This window comes from Ostrea edulis, chromosome 5 (genome assembly GCF_947568905.1).
Source record: "Ostrea edulis chromosome 5, xbOstEdul1.1, whole genome shotgun sequence".
NCBI lineage: Eukaryota > Metazoa > Mollusca > Bivalvia > Ostreida > Ostreidae > Ostrea > Ostrea edulis.
The window spans coordinates 31,000,206-31,018,642 of NC_079168.1; the positions used below are offsets into that span (position 1 = coordinate 31,000,206).

The following is an 18,437-nucleotide window of genomic DNA, read 5'->3' on the forward strand; positions in this document are numbered from 1 at the left end:
TATAAAACACATATGTACAGGATCCAGTTGATCTGAATATTGTTTTATGTCTTAAGCAGATAATTTATTATATAAATGAAAATAATTGTACTATGTAAAATAAAAGTTAAAGAAAGCATAATTCATTGACTTGATTACAAAGCACACCAAGAGACACGCCAGTTAACAGTCGATCTGGTCCTAAATAATTAGTTTAAACTATTTATTCGTAAATAATTCAATAATAATGTTTACAAACAATGTCTTATACATGAAATAGATTGAGAAACAAGTCAAAAGGCTTATATTAATCTCGCTCCAAGATAAATAAATTGCACCAGATTGTTGGTCTTGTACTCCCAGTAACCATGCAGTAACCAAGACACATTTGTAACATGAGCACTTGTTTCTGTAAATGACTTATGACCTCTGTATACTAATAATAACACGTGTTATTATTAGTATACAGAGGTCATATGTCATTTACAGAAACAAGTGCCTATATGGCAGATACCCCCCCTTCCCCCGTAAATCTAATAAATTGAATTGAACCGCAACTGATTCCAATTTGATTTAGAAAAATTATGTCAAATATGATCAAACAATAACGAAGCACGTGTTGCTAAGTACTGGAGGTGGTTGAAACACGTTGCGAACCAGTAAAAATAAAATTAAAAATATTGACAGGTCGCCGAGAAAACCTCAGGCCGCGAGTATCGTCTTTCTGGTTCTCCTGAGGGAAGCTAATATTGTTTGGTCTCTAGGATCTGCACCTTATACCAAATACTATAGCTATACACTGAACACTGTGCATATATCTCGCCCAGCTAGTCCCCGCCCCCGCCACTCATTGATCACTTGTACAATCAAGTGGCGGGGGCGGGGACCAGCCTAAACTCGCCCCACGTGAATGTATTGTCATTTCTCCGTTAATAAAAATCATGCATATATAAAGCTAATTATTTAATAATACAAATTAGGGACTAGTGATATTATACGTCATTTATTTAACAGACAGAAGCGCGGTAACCTCTATTTTTAGACAGTTTATAAATAGAAACCAATCGGACATCGTTTATTAGGCCCAGTGCCAGAAGCCTGAGCGTTGTTGGAGACGGAGCTTAGACTGACAAGACAAGGTGAGAATCTCAATTTTTTATTCTTTTTAAAGATATTTTTTGCCTTCTTTCAAATATGTTTTAAAAGAAATAAATACGTAGGCTTAAAACAGAGGAATAAGGGCCAGGGATCTAGAGAATCATTTCCCCCCGGAACTATCGCAGTTCTATTTAAAAACATGACCCCCCCCCCTTCCACCTCACAGGTGCTTGTTTTAATTTCATAGACTTCGTAAATTATGCTAATCATTAACATTTAAATTCTATTTAAAAATCAAAATTGCATATACCATAACTTACAAAGTCTATTAGATAATGAAAACAAATCAATTTCCAATCACTATTTGTAGGATGGGCTATAATGCCTGGATCAATAGTTTTATTTCTGCCACCCTAATTGCAATTTCTGATTTACAAATGTCAATAATTTTAAGATATGTGTATCTTTATGATCTACTTTATGCAGAAGTGAATCAACAATTTTCCTGTAAACACTGACTCAAGATGAGCACTTTTGTGGACAGTGATCGTACAGTACAAAGTAAATTCCTTATTAAGAAATGCTGTACATGAAAACAATGTATTATATGATAATAACAAAAGCAGCTGAATCAGTATAGCATTCATCATATATAATAACTTGGATATACAATGCCCTATACATGATAAAAATATTGTTTCATTTGTTGCTAATAAATTATATGAAAGATTTAAATATCAGTGGTGTAATACACCCTCAGACAATGCAGACAAACAATTTGGTAAATTACGAACCTATGCACTATTCAAAACAAAATTTTTCTGTAGAGAATTTTTTTTTCAGTAATTCGTAATCCTCATGTTTTGCAATGTTTCACAAATTTCAGAATCAGTTCTCATTAAGGCTGCCACATAAATAGTCAAACTCGCACAGGAACCCGCATTGTTTTATAATTAAGGTAGGTCCCTAGTCCTGGACCTACTTGTGATTTCTCAAAAATTTGAGTTTAAATACTTAGATTGTTCATTTGAGGGTATGATAAAAACAAAAAAATGGGAGGTTGTCAGTATAATGAGTAAATTATGGTATTTTTATTACGTGTACCCCCATTTGTCAAACGGCAATATCAGTATTCATTGAAGAAGTCCTAGAATATGTCCATCAAATTTTGTTTGAAGTATGATGCTGCAATTTTTTTCCTCCAATATTAAATAAATGTCTAACTAAATAATTAAAAGTGAAATTTTACAGTTTCATGTTTTTTTAATAATGGTGATACAAAATTGAACCCAATACAGGCCCTCGGCAGTCAAAAATACGGCACTGCAACACCACTTATATGGATATTTTAAAAATTTGACATGATTTTTCATTCAAACTCACATATTATGTTCATATATGAATGCTTGTTAAAATACATTTAAAAAATCTGCCCTTTCTCAGCATAATATTTTCACAGCATCTCAATTTATATTTACATTTTTTGGCCAAAATAGCCATTTTGAAGATGATTTTCACATAATAGAAGATAACAAATATATAACAAGATAACAAATATATAACAAGTGCATAATTGTTTTATTTATTTGCACAAGTGCATTATTGCATATCATGATTTTTTTTTAATTTACAAATAATTTTAACATGTAATACCCCTGTATATCAATTAAACAAATATGTACCTCTGGTTTTATGTGTGAATTAGATGACAAAAAATGGAAAGAAGATTGGAGCCATAGTCTACTCAAATATAGTGATTGAGTGTTATTGTATTCATTTTACTAAATAAAAAAACATCCAGGTAAATGTAAAAATACGTTTGATAATAATAGTACGTGAACCAATACCAGAGTTCAATCCGGACATGACGTCATGCTACTAGACCCCTACTTTAAGCTAAATATCAATATGCAGACCCTACCCAAGTTGGATAAACATAACGCACAAATTTGACTTCAACACAAACAGCAGATGTAAGCTAATGTCAATGCACTAAAATCAAGCGTGAGAATATGATAATAAAAATAACACAAACAATGAACAATTGATTCAGCTATTCAAAACCTGATACATTTATCAATGTATTAAAAAAAGCCTGGAATGAAATGCAATTATAAAAATTACAAGATGAATGCACAACATTACAGATGTCACCAATACGTTTCAGGATACAAGGTTTGATAAAAAATATCTTGAATAGTTTATTTTTTTAAACTGAGCAAAACGCAAAGCAAGGACAGAAGATGGGCTTGGGGTAATTTATGGAGTGGAGTGGAGTTGTGGAGTCATGGAGTGGAGTCAATGAATAAAATTCATGTTTATCATGTATATAATAACCATTTACAAACCACAACACAGGACTTTAATAGAAATGCTTACAAATAAAATAAAAGAACATGCATTACTGAAGGAAGAAACTGACCATGATTTTGCAACTCTTAACCAGTAATTGGTATAGCATTAGCGTAATTTGACTATTAGCATAGAATAATTGCACTTGAATTATGGCCATGATAATTATGCAGCATAACTAGCCAAACAAATAAGATAAATTTAAAAAAAATTCATGTAATGTCTTAGCCCCTCTAACACTGCTGTGGAGAGAGGCTAAAACCCTTCCATTTTAATCTGTCTCATGTGCTACCCAATAAAATACTAGATTTACTTCTGTCAATTTATCAATAATATTGATATGTTATATTAATCTATAATTCATAAAAAAATACTCAGCTATTTTAATAAAAACACATGAATCGGAAATGCCATTGCCAAGGCCATGCAGTGCACAGTGTTAATCTTGGCAATTGTGACAGGAAAATTTTCCTCCCACCTAAGGGGATGAAGGGGCTTTGACAGATGTGTGTGCAACTAAAGTAAAACAAACAGATTGAACCAAATTCCAGTGCACCTATTTGTACCTATTTGTACTGGATGAGGGTGTTGAGTTACATTACTCTAAAATAAAGAGTGACAGTTGGGGAATAATAAAGTTATGAAGCACAGAGACTCCTCTCCACGACTCCACTCCACTCCACTCCATAAAATACCCCAAGCCCAGATGAAAAAATGTAAGATTGACATGACAAACACTATACGCCCCGGTCATATGCATAGAGGCGGTCATATGCATAGAGGCGGGGGATAAAAATGAATATAATGTTAATAGACAAAGGAAAGGATATATTAAGCAGCTCATAACACAAATATCTGAAGTCCTCACATTTGACTTATTTGACTGTTGAAGTGTCAATGCCAACAATTCATTAGTTAAAGCCATATGGACTATTTAAATGTGTCTGAGTTCACATATTCTCATTAGTGTAGCACTTTGTATATCATGGAATGGAATTTGTCTGAGTGATTGTTGGTAGGAGTATAGAGCAGCCTTGAGGATCCCCGAGATCTGTTGACAGATACCCAGAATCTGCCATGATATGTCTCTTAATTCCACACCGACATACACCCCCTGATCATGGTGAACTAGGACCTGTAGATCATTAAGAGCTGTTTGTGCTCTCATTGTGTCAATATGTCTGTAACACAAGAACTCCATCATGTGTAACACAACTAGGGGTGGGATGGACAATACAGGGCAATGGTTCTGAAAGGAAACATCCTGCTCTGTCATTAATCCATTGATATAAATGATTCTGTTATCTATTGCGATATTCCATGCTACAGCATGTAGACCAGGACTGTCCCCCAACAGCCTCGGTATACCTCTCTGTGTCTACCCTCTCGTTATACATCACATATGGCTGAGCTAAGTTGACCTTTGTCATCTCTATCACAGACAAAGCTTCTGTGTATCTGAGTGTCTTGTAATAATACATTGCAATGTACAACCTGTCAGAAATACACCCAAACTTGGCTGTGAATTTCAACATGTGACAGGACATTCTGTCAGCAATATACATCAGCTTGTTTTCAGTGGTGCTGCAGTACATGTTTTGTAATGTAAAAGCAGCACAGTGAAGGAGGGGGGCTGTAAGTACCTGTAACATGACAACTTGATACTGTGTCAGGGGTGAAACTGTCAACTGTTCTACTGTGTTTAAGTGCTTCATAATGAGTTAGAGGTTTGATGAGGGTAGTGTATTTCTAAAATTTATTTCTCTGAACATTTCCATATCAAACTTAATCTCGGATATCAGAGTGTGTTCGTCTGTACAAATTCTGAGTCTGGGGTTATAAAGGACATTTACAAGATAAGACCTGAGGGAGGGACTGACACTGTGTAGCAGGGATGCTAAACCTTTTTCATAAAAACTAAACAGTCTAACAAATAATCTGTTTTGTGCTTCACCGTGGATATTACTGAGAAACATGTTGTTTTCCGGAATGAAAAAGTTGGGACAGACTCCCTCATACACCCATTTAAGGATGAGTTTAAAGCAGTACCAGAAACATTTCAGGAGATTCTGTGGACACCAGTTGGGTATTGTGTTTTGTTGAATCATCCAGAAAACTGCTGTCTTCATGTGATAGGAACACATTAATTTCTCATTATCACCTAATCCATTGTTAATGACTTCTTTTAAGAACAATTTCAGCAAACCGTAGGTTAAGAATTGACAGTGGTTCATTGAGTACACAAGTTTTTGTTCTGCCAGAGAAATTGAAATTCTCCATTCATTGCTTTCATAATTTCCTAATTTGTGTCCTATTGCTACAAAGTGACATCCACTTCTGACTATGTCCCTAACAACCTGTGGCTGGGGCCTGATGTATGACATCTGTCTATCCATGAGGAGGCAGATGGAGGCCAAAAGTCACAAGCAAAACAGAAAGCAGTGTCATATTCTAGTGCCCCGATAGCTCCACTGCCACATGGACCATGGACTGTAGAGTTTGGCAATACATCAGAACATGTGATCTCTGTGTACTTAGAACTAGATATATAATGTCTACCATTCATTGTGACTAATGCTGAGATAACTCTTCTTGCTCTTGGTGTCAGTAATTGAAGTAAAGTAAATCCAGGTGGACTTTCAGAAGAGACAGAGAAAATCAGAAATTGTTTTTGTACATTGTAGAACTGGGTCTGAGATAAGTCCCAGATCACTGAGTGGTTGTTAAACCAATACATAAAATCCACATCAGATCCTTTCATTCTGAACCCCTCTCTTTGACTTCCACTCCACATCACTGTGTTCTGGTTACTTGTTGTTACTTTATTCCTCGTCATCTCCTGAATGTCTGTCAAATCTCTCCGCATTGTCACCTGTTGTGAGGTCCCCACTGTACGACAGAGTCCCACAAACACCGACTCTGACATATGTTGTATACCTGTTTCACTGACAAAATAAATACAGTTGCTGTAATGTAGAAACTTTTATGATGAAATGGATTAAATGATGGTAGCTGTTAGTTTAAAATGAATGTCATTAAATTCATAATTGGTTTGAAATAATTTGCTACTTACATTTTGGATGTTAAACTTGGGGAATCCATTGCTAGTTGTGGAAAGTCCCACTTCACCGACTTTCATATTATTTTATTATAGGTCACCTCCCTATGTTAACTTATATATTTCATTCTAGTCACCTCCCTATGTTAACTTATATACAACTTCAAAATCCTGTGGGGAACATTTAATCGATAGAAGCAACTATTTGATTATTGTATTTCTGTGGGAGCATTGTTTTGTAAAGCTTATGTATTTCACAAACCCTTTATGTTTCATGTTTATAAATTTTAGGTCACCTAACTAAATTCAGGTGACTATATAAATATTGCAATTAGTCGGAGTATATTACTGACTCCAGGGCGGGACCAAACTTGATGTATATTATAGTGTTTTTGTGTAAAACATTAAAAAAACATTTTCTTTAAATACAATATACTAAATTGAAACTACATGTAAATACATATTTAGAATAAGCACTGGCATGATCCAAGGGGATGGGTTTTGGAATCAGGGTGGCGCCAAGTAATTGAATGTGTTAATATGTGAACATTATGGAACTACCATTTCATTTTTTAAGCTCAGCTGAGCTGAAAGTCTGATCACTTTTTGTCTGTCATCTGTCTGTCCGCCCTTATGTCGATCTGTAAACTTTTCACATTTTCATTTCCTTCTCTAGAAACACTGGGCCAATTTCAATCAAATTTTTTTTAAATTGGTACAAATCCTTGGATGAAGGGTATATTCAAGTTTGTTCAAATGATTGGCCATGCCCCTTTCAAAGGAGAGATAATCACAAAAGGGGAATATAGGGTGGGGTCCTTTAAAAATCTTCTCAAGAACCATCGGGCTGGAAAGTTCAAATTTGCATGAAAGCTTTCTGACATAGTGCAGATTCAAGTTTGTTCAAAATATGGTCCCAGGGGCTAGGTGGGGCCACAATAGTGGATCAATTGTTTCACATTTGAATATATGATGAAACATCTTTAAGAATATTCTTCTCAAAAACCACTGGGTCAGAAAAATGGAAATTTACATGAAAGCTTCTTGATGTAGAGTAAATTCAAGTTTGTTCAAATCATGGCCCTCTGGGAGTATGGTGGAGCCACAATAGGGGATCAGTGTTTTACATGCGAGTATACAGGGAAAATGTTTTAAAATCCTCTCAAGAACGACTTGACCAGAAAATTTGAAAACATTGAAACTTCCTGACAGAGAGTTTATTCCAGATGTTGTAATGATGATGCCCGGGGTAGTTTGGGGTCTCAATAGGGATCAAAGTTATACATGTGAATATATAGAATTGAAATAAATATATTCTCCAGAAAAATTCAAATTTACATGAAAACTTCCTGACATATACCCTTAGAAAAAAGAATGGCATTAAATTTCCATTACTTTTGTAGTTTTATTCTGACCATTGAAAGAACAGTGTTATACCAGTATCATAAATTCAAATAAAACTAGCAATACAATTCTAACCTAGAAAAAGCATTGATTTTCCAGTTTTCATTGAAAATGCAGTGAAACTCCATTGAGACTCAATTGAAACCTCATTGAAATACGCGAATTATGTAAATGAGCTTGAGCCAGTGATTTTCCAGTTTTCATTGAAAATGCAGTGAAACTCCATTGAGACTCAATTGAAACCTCATTGAAATAAGCGAAATATGTAAATGAGCTTGAGCCAGTTAAATGACATCAAAATTAACTGTAAAATCAATGGAAAAATAAATAATAGCTCATAAATATACATTAAAAATCCATTGAAAAATCTTTTCTTTTCTTTTTTTAATTATTTACTATTAACAGGAAAACTGCTTAATGAAATTTTTTTTGACAATGTAATGAAATACAAATATAACAAGAAAGAAAAATAGAATCAATTTTTTGTTTTCACAACCCACTACAAGTCAAATTATTTTGTACTTGGCATTTGAAATACCAATAAAACAAATTTCCACATGTGTGCAAACTCATGTTCTATGCAAACTCATGAATTGTACAAAATAGAATGAAGCAAAAAACACATACATAGAAAGTTGAAAAGCAAATGGTACATGATCAGGTAAATGCACATTCTTTTTGCTGCTTATTCTACAACATTGTTTAAGAAAATATAAAACTGGACTTGAACATTCAACAGTTGATCACTGCCATCAACAAAATGATGAAAGCATACATCAAAATGTATTATGTCATAAATACCATTTTCTTTCACATTTTTACATTTTCTTGGTGTATTCCTCTAAAGCCTGTTTCTTCAAGTTTATGTCCGTTTCCCGTTGCCCGACCGACCTGGACTCAAAACCCCCGACTGCTTTTAAATTCCGGAACAAAACTTGTTTCTGGTCCAATCTGGGTCTTACTATGCCCGAAATGGCTGCTTCCATTGGAGCAACAAGCACGAGTGTGCTACAGTTAACATTTAAGAAATGTCAGCACAACAAGGAAAAGTCCATTGTGCAGATTTCATGTCTAGTACACGTCCTATAAATTCAATGTAACACTGAATCAATCAATTTCAGGCTTCTGGCAATGTCCAGGCATTTTCTTTTTATGAGGGGTGTGACATTATCACATTTGAACTGCTTTAGTAAGTATTCTGTAAAATAAAAAGGTTTAAGTTTAATGAAGTAGAGATAACGAGATCTTCGAGCTGTAGTGAACTGCAGTAATTACTTCACACACACAGATATATATATATATATATATATATATATATATATATACACACACACCCACACTAGTTATCAAGACAACTGACAGTGCCTCTAGGGGCCATATATATATATATATATATATTATTAATTATTTTATTCATTTATAAAGCACAAAATTACATACAGTTTCTATGCACTGTGCAATGCTTGTGCTAATAATCATTGATAATATACTAATAAAAGACCTGCAAGAGCTGTAAAGGAAATGATAAAACAATAGAAAGAATTTAAATAAAACATGGTAGTAAAATGACAGTGGTTGACTTTGACTTGACAAGATACAATATAGTAAATCCATGAACAGATGAGATATTTCATGTGTATTATTGTTATATTAATAGCTTAATAAATTCTAAAGGGGAAAAGCTTATCAATTGACTCAAGGGCAAAATTGGTAAAATACTATAGAACTTATCAGTGAAGAAACTTTTTAAAATGCAGCCTGTCCGAAGACAACAACTGTATCTCAAATTGTGTCAATATCCCAAATTTAATATTGAATATGATTTAGGATTCATAGTCTACTATACCTTGAATTAGCTGTATAGTATTGACGATCTCAATCCTATTGCTGTCGAGTGTGCTGCCAGATATGTCGGAGTAAAATAATGCAGCAACAAGTCCAAGTCCGGTGCCGCCTGGTAATCTTGCTCGCATCTATTAACAGGTTGTAGGATTCATCAAGCTATAATCTACAAAACTAAAAACTAAAATAAAATAAAAGAATCATAAGACGAGTATTTTCCCCCACATTTATGTAACATGTAGAAATAAAATTGTAATCAGGACAGTCTAGAAATATGTATTTTCAAAAATATATTATGTATATTACACATGATGTTTCATAAATCTAAATTGTCAACGTTGCATTTACCGTGGTCGTTCCAGAAATCAGGTGTGACATTTCCACTGTCATATTTAGTTAAATCATACCGGGCCGCGTGTTGTGTTTTGCCAAAATTGGGTTGCATTCCTGTCGCTTCGTTCGCGAAGAGCTTAGTGTTGGTTATTTATATTGTACACCCTTACAGATAAAACTGCCGACTCCTAAGATCTAATTAAGAAACACACCTTTAATCTCGATATTTTCGTCTAACGACATCCATGTCAATCATCGCAGTGAATTGAAATTACCATATGGAGACGTACGTCACCAATTGCCGGTGAAGGGCTGCAAAATTTAGGCCCCCACACTATAATTTATTGTATAGTCTATATAGAGAAGGATCAAATTTGTGACAGGCCCATGTGATTGCACTTGAAATTTATACAAAAGAAATGCTTACCTTTGTTCACACACATCGTAGTCGACATCGCGTCTCTGAATCCAACTCTCCCGGGGCCGCCCCGCGCATCATCAAGTACAGCTACATTTTGTCACAGTCTCTATACATCAAGTTGAAAGTTGTGGATGTTTGTTTGCATTTTCCAACCGATTCACTTCTTAGAATGGGCCACTTCTATTTTCCTGTCATCGGTATAATATATCGCTGCAAACATGTTGATCAAATATATTCACTCGTCCGATCCAACACTCCGCGTTGAAAGAAATTCAAATGCCTTAAATGATGTCATGTGGAGTCTGCGCGAGCATCCTGAAGAAGCGAGAGGATCAAGGGCGGATCCAGGAATCGTGTCGAAAGAAACAGCCGATTTACCGATATCTATTTAATCTACTGTTTTTTTTCAGATGGGGGACCTACCAGATTTTAATATTATCGATATCGACTTCTTTGAAAATCATATAGCTGTGTTTAAGAGAGAGAGAGAGAGAGAGAGAGAGAGAGAGAGAGAGAGAGAGAGAGAGAGAGAGAGAGAGAGAGAGAGTAATTTGGGGGGGGGGGGTTACTACGTTGATACGCAGCATCATTTTAAATGAGGGGGGGGGGGGGGTGCCGTGTTTTTGAGAATTATTAACTAGGATTTTTAAAACTTTTTTTTACGGGGTTAGTTATTTTGGTGTCAATATTCATAACTTCAAAAACTTTTACTTACATAAGGCATATGTTCCGAGTGACCTTGACCTTTCCAAAATGACCTTGGTCCAAAAGTCCCTGTCTCAGGGAAAATTTGTGATCAATTATATCAATATCAATTTCTGATGAAAGGTTTAGAGGATGGAAACTTTTATATAACTTTTAGATTGACTAGACTAAGATATGCTTCACCATTGAAAACAGAAAAAACTGTAATAGAAATTAACTGGTGTAACAATGTATATTTATAGCATTGATTATCAAGTTTTAAGAAAAACTTGTGTTTCACTGGTAAATTTAAGGTATTGAAAGTACATTTATCCAAAAACAGGTATTTCAATGGTCATGAAATAACTGTTCTAATGAGCCCCAAAAGCAAATCACTGATAAAATACTGGTATTTCAATGATAACTGCTATTTCAATTGATTTTCAATTTTATTTCAATGGAAAATTTCCAGTTATTTTGGCTAAGGGTAGAGAAGATTAAATTTTGTGCAATTCATGGTCCTCGGCGATAGGGTATGGCCACAATATATGTTTTGCACACTCTAACATCATGCTAGGTCAAAAGGTCATAGGGGAAAAAAATCTTAAATCCAGGTCCTTTGTCAATGTGAAACAGCGAACGACGACGGCTGCTCACCAACATTTTACTGGTGAGACATAGTTTGTTTAAGCATGTAAGATGATAGAAATATAACATTCGTAAAAAATACACTTTAAAGTTACCACTAAGAGTTGCAGATTAGAATGTTTCATTCATATTTTTTTAAATTGAGCTGGTGAAGTATAGGTTGTTTATGTCTGCTCGCTACTTTCACTAGCTTGCGATGTTTTCTATCGAATTACAGTAATTAGCTCTCTAAAATTAACCCAGTGAAGTACGGTACATTGCATAGAGAAGTGATAACAGTTCAATAATTTTATTGACAATGTGTCTTTTTTCTTTTAAAATGACAAAGTGGTTTGATTTATCGGCTGATCCCCCCCCCCCTTTTCTCTCTTCTGCGGTATGCAATACTGAGTAGTAATTAAGTTTGAACCTATGAATTAAGTCACCCCTCAGTGGGGTCACATAATTAAGGATTTTGAAGTTTGGATTGAAGTAAGTTTTACGAGTTTTTTTTTTAAAGTGCATGTCTATCAGCATGACTGTCATGCCAATAATTTTCACTATTCGCATGACGGTCGCGCTTATATTAGAGCTCCTATCTGCACGATAGTCTTTTCCCAATTATAAATTTCTTCTACTTGCCCATGAGACAGAGTTAGAGATATATTTAATTTGTATGATTTTAAATCTTGTAAGCTTCTGACAATTTTAAAAAAATCAAACGAGATGTCTACACAATTATTTAATTATCTCTATAACTTTGACAAATGACCAGTTCAAAGCTAGTTCACTTTTAGTTATAACATATGTAGGCCTATATATATTAATTAAAGCTAGACACTTTATTGCAAATAATAGGGATACTAATTATAAACCAGGCAAATTAAGTGGTGGGTCACCACCCTATACCCAACTGTTAGTCAATCCATTTTCAGCAGTCTGATTTAAACCACCGCCTTCTCTTTACGAGTGTAAGGAGAAAGGGGTGTATAAGACGAGTGTAAGGAAAAGAAGGGGGGGGGGTATTAAATGATTCTAAGAAAGGGGGGGGGGGTGTATTAGACGAATGTAAGGAGATGGGGGTGTATTTCACGAGTGTAAGGAGATGGGGGTGTATAAGACGAGTGTAAGGAATAGGAGGGGGTATTAGACGATTCTAAGAAAGGAGGGTTTGTACTAGACGAATGTAAGGAGATGGGGATGTATTTGACGAGTGTAAGGAGAGAAGGGGGTTGGAAAAGCCCTGAATTATTCCTGACTTTCACTAACTATGTAGATTGCAAGTGGTTTTCAAAATCTGTCGTCGGTTGTCGTGCGTATAATGCCGCCCCGGCTTTTTGTAAAATTTTCTTTTTTAAAATAATATATATTTTCTGTATAGATCGTAGTAGTTGTCAATATTTATATTTTGTAACCCCCCCCCCCTGAAAAGGGATGCTACGACATGCCTGGATAATACTGCATGGCGTGATTTGTTGTAATGCATTATAATCTATTGTCTATGTAAAATTACCATTGTTAATAAATACCCTCCCCCCTAAAAACACCACAATACAATTGGACCAGTAGTCGGTAGAGGGGTATCATCGAAAATTTACATTTTTGGGCAATTCAGAATGAAGATTTTTAAGTGTAAAAATTATTGTTTTATTATGAAATGGAATCTTCAAACATGAGTATGGAAAGCAACTTTAATGCCAATAAATAGTTTCTCATAGAAATTCTAGAAAGGAACTTTTCCATAGAAGATATGCTAAAGTAAACCTTTTATTAGTCCTCTTTACCTATTATGTAAACAAATTGTATCATAATATAAAGGATAAATCATTAAAAACTTTGGGGGGGAAAAGCAATACATCATTGATTTGTCAAAAGGCTGCTTCCATGATTATACTTTTTTTTCCCCTATGACCTTTTACACGCATATATAATAAGGTAATTAAATATGGTGGCACCGACGATCTCTCACCAGAGGGCGTTACACTACGCTCCACAGAAAGTGAAGCTTGTGTAGCGCGCCCTCTGGTGAGAGAATGGTGGCACCGAGTGTGCAAAACATCTATGGGGGATCAAAGTATTATATACTGATATTTAGGAAAAATCTTTAAAAGCATCTCCTGAATTTAGCTAGGGCTTTCATAATTTGTTTATACATTCTTTACAGCAAGACCTTTCATGTGATGCAATGGTGTGTGATCTTGTGACATTGACTTAGAATTTTGACCTTACACTGTATTTTAATACAAATCTGACCTATTCAATATCTCCTGAACTATTTAAAGTAGATCTTCCAAATGTCTTGTACATACATTTTTTTATGGCAAGGCCTTTCATTTGATATCACAGTCTTTGATCTTGCGACCTTGAACTTGAGTTTGACTAAATTTTAAAAAATACTATAAACCTATTAGATATATTCAGAACTATTTTCGGTAGGGCTTTCATATTCTGTATATAGATTCTTTATGGCAAGATCCCGTTTTCAGTGACGTTTGACATTGTGACCATGACCTTTGAATTGGACCTACTTTTTAAAAATCTGACTTATTTTATATCTTCTGAACTATTTAAGCTAGATCTATGATATTTGGTATATAGATTTCTTATGGCAATTAAGGTCTTTCATTTCACGCTGTGACCTTTGATCTTGAAATCTGACCTACTTTTAGGAAAGCATAACATGTTAAATATCTTCGGAACTATTCAAGGTAGGACTTTCATATTTTGTATACAGATTCTTTGTGACAAGACCTTGTGATACAATCGTGTTTGATCTTGCACCTTAATCTAATTAAAGAACTCTTGGAACTATTTAAGATAGATCGAGCTTTCATATTTTGTATATCAATTATTTATGGCAAGTCCTTGTTATGGCTTGGAGTTTGACCTTGTGACCTTTACCTGATCTTTGGAATTTGGCAGTAACAGGCAGCCATTTATTGAGAAGGTTGCAGTGTTGGAGTCTGGTCCATTCCATTTAGAAGTTCTAGCTCTTCCTCTAATAGAGTTTACAAATACACTGGTCTGTTGTCCTCTATGTCTGTCTGTCTGTAGGCAGTAATGTTCCAAAAGACAATATGTCCACCTACAATTATCAAGTGTCATTATGAAATTTTACACAAAGAAAGCTAGACTGCATGATTATAAAAGTCTGTGTTTATTTTTCATTTGAATAAAAAGTTGTGTAAAGATCAAAGTTCACAATACAAGACTGTAATGAAATTTAATGCTAACATATGTCTGGCAAATTTTTCTGTGTTGAACACACTTGCAGGATAAGGATCTCTTAGACATGCAGATACATGTAATGTCAGAAGTGATGGAAATATTGAGACTTCATAGAGGCAAGCATTGTAAATATTCCAAATGGAAAAGTACTCATTTTTATCACTATTATTATTATTATTATAAAATGTGCTACGGAATATTTTATGAAATTTACATACAGTGACACATGCTTATACTGAAGTGCTGGGGGTGAAATTTTGATTCCTTTGTAATTTGTTATAATCCAATGAGTTTGTGATATGTTTTATAACTACGGGAATGAAAACCACTTTGCTGTACGTGTGAATTCATTATATACGAGTTCACTCTAACTGTGTTTAACTGTATCGTGCATTTCTAGGTCTATTCTGTTCTGTTTCATTAAATACTTTGGTTAGGTAGATTAGTGGTTGTAGAATTTAGGAGATGATGAATTTAGATGCAGGAAACCATTAGGACACTCTGACTTTGATTGCAATGAGGATCTTAATCATACTGTTGTACTGCTCTGGTACTTATTTATATCCCACCTCGTTATCTTGAACTCGGTGGGACCAAGAAAAACCGAGAGATATTTGAGTGAGGATTCAAGATATCGAGGGTAAAATAGTTTAAGAATATGTGGTTTGGACTTCTGAATCACTTTGACTTATCCATGGTATTCAAGATATTGGTGTTCTAGATATGGAAGTTCAACTGTAGTTAGAGATTTTCAGGCATGTATCCTTTCATAAACCGGCTTGTTACATAACAAATTTTAATTCCCAGAATCAGAACATTAGATAAAATATCTCATTCATTTAACTTTGGCTGTAGAAACTGCAGTACAAGTATGGAGTTTGGAGGAAATCTTGTGTTTGTTGGTCAGACTGGTGAGGAAGATGAGATCCCTGAAGAGGATGACATTGAGGAGGAGGAGGAGGAGGCACCAGCAGGTGCTCAGGGTGGTGAGGATGAGGAGGTCAGTGAGGCAGGATATAACAAATCTACATTCACATTTATTAAAGTAGACGAATGTAAATTGTAGTTCCTCTCATAGGATAAAGTGTCTCTACCTGCATTCAGTGACATTTGTCATGGATTTTTTTTTTGAATCCATGAATTTTTAAAAAAAATATTGGAATAGACCTTGAATTGATATTCAATTGTTACTCTATGTCAGTTTATTGAACGTTATGGGTCCTCGGAGATGACCTTAAAAACGGTAAAGAACCCTCACTGTTCAATGGCTTTAAGCGCCGAGTATAGGCCTAAAATTTGAAGCCCTTCACCGGCAGTGCATGGTGATGTCTCCATATGAGTGAAAAATTCTCTCGAGGAATGTTAAACAAGATACAATCAAACTATCATAACAGATTTTTTTTCTTGAAAAACTTCATTAATGTGAATTTTGATGACATTTTTTTTAAAGGACATAACAACATCCTTATCATGTTTTTTTATTTTTATTTTAATCACAGACATATGTTATTTTCTATTTCGATCACAGACATGTTGTTTTCTATTTTAATCACAGACATGTTGTTTTTTCTATTTTGATCACAGACATGTTGTTTTCTATTTCGATCACAGACATGTTGTTTTCTATTTTAATCACAGACATGTTGTTTTTTCTATTTTGATCACAGACATTTTTTTTTTATTTTGATCACAGACATGTTGTTTTTTATTTTAATCACAGACATGTGTTTTATTTTGATCACAGACATGTTGTTTTTTATTTTAATCACAGACATGTGTTTTATTTTAATCACAGACATGTTGTTTTCTATTTTGATCACAGACATGTTGTTTTCTATTTTAATCACAGACATGTGTTTTATTTTAATCACAGACATGTTGTTTTCTATTTTGATCACAGACATGTTGTTTTCTATTTTGATCACAGACATGTTGTTTTCTATTTCGATCACAGACATTTTTTTTTTATTTTGATCACAGACATGTTGTTTTTTTATTTTAATCACAGACATGTGTTTTATTTTGATCACAGACATGTTTTTTTTATTTTAATCACAGACATGTGTTTTATTTTGATCACAGACATGTTGTTTTCTATTTTGATCACAGACATGTTGTTTTCTATTTTAATCACAGACATGTGTTTTCTTTTAATCACAGACATGTTGTTTTCTATTTCGATCACAGTCTTAGACATGTTTTTTTTCTATTTTAATTACAGACATGTTGTTTGGATATCCTGGACACAGCAGGACAAGAGGAATACTCGTCCTTGAGAGATTTATACATGAGAACTGGGGAGGGGTTCATGATTGTGTACAGCATCACGTCACAAACATCATTCAATGAGGCCTCAGGATTGTTCGCTCTTGTTCAGAGGATTAAAGCCATGGATTACCCGGCAGCGGTAAGTTTGCACATTGCTCAGTTTTTAGCTCACCTGAACCGCAGGTTCAAGTGAGCTATTCTGATCACATTTCGTCCGGCGTCCATCTGTCTGTCTGTCCGTAAACTTTTCACATTTTCGACTTCTTCTCCAGAACCACTGGGCCAATTTCAACCTAACTTGGCCAAAAGCATCCTTGGGTGAAGGGCTTTCAAGTTTGTTCAAATGAAGGGCCATGTCCCTTTCAAAGGGGAGATAATCACAAAAATGCAAAAATAGGGTGGGGTCATTTAAAAATCTTCTTCTCAAGAACCACTGGGCCAGAAGAGCTGAAATTTACCTGAAAGCTTCCTGACATATTGCAGATTCAAATTTGTTCAAATCATGGCCTCCGGTGGTAGGATGGGGCCACAAGGGTGGATCAAAGTTTCACATACAAATATATAGGGAAAAACTTTAAAAATCTTCTTCTCAAGAACCACTAAGCCAGAAAAGCTGAGATTTACATGAAAGCTTCCTGACATAATGCAGATTCAAGTTTGTTCAAATCATGGGCCCCTGGGATTGGATGGGGCCACAATAGGGGATCAAAGTTTTACATACAAATATATAGGAAAAATCTTTAAAAATCTTCTCAAGAACCACTGAGCCAGAAAAGCTGATTTTTACATGAAAACTTTCTGACATAGTGCAGATTCAAGTTTGTTCAAATCATGGCCCCCGGGGATAAGATGGGGCCCCAAGGGGTGGATCAAAGTTTTACACACAAATATATAGGGAAAAACTTTAAAAATCTTCTTCTCAAGAACCACTGAGCCAGAAAAGCTGAGATTTACATGAAAGCTTCCTGACATAATGCAGATTCAAGTTTGTTCAAATCATGGGCCCCGGGGGTTGGATGGGGCCACAATAGGGAATCAAAGTTTTACATACAAATATATAGGAAAAATCTTTAAAAATCTTCTTCTCAAGAACCACTGAGTCAGAAAAGCTGATTTTTACATGAAAACTTCCTGACATAGTGC

At 34.8% G+C, this 18,437-nt stretch overlaps 1 protein-coding gene and 1 pseudogene across 4 annotated transcripts in view; one reads left to right on the forward strand and one right to left on the reverse strand.

Moving 5' to 3' along the window:
• Positions 1 to 543: 543 nt before the first annotated feature.
• LOC125649903 (circularly permutated Ras protein 1-like) overlaps positions 544 to 18,437 on the forward strand; it is a 47,073-nt gene continuing 29,179 nt past the window's right edge. Inside the window, exons 1-4 of one of the 4 annotated variants that reach the window (XM_056165758.1) lie at positions 1,061 to 1,118; positions 15,073 to 15,151; positions 15,882 to 16,026; positions 17,248 to 17,433. In XM_056165758.1, coding sequence (XP_056021733.1) covers positions 15,898 to 16,026; positions 17,248 to 17,433 — 315 coding nt within the window. In that variant the 5' untranslated portion in view covers positions 1,061 to 1,118; positions 15,073 to 15,151; positions 15,882 to 15,897. Of the gene's footprint in view, positions 1,119 to 15,072; positions 15,152 to 15,881; positions 16,027 to 17,247; positions 17,434 to 18,437 lie in introns of all 4 variants that reach the window. The other 3 variants (XM_056165759.1, XM_048877753.2, XM_048877755.2) reach the window with 3 other exon arrangements.
• LOC130054836 (uncharacterized) lies at positions 1,138 to 6,504 on the reverse strand (annotated as a pseudogene).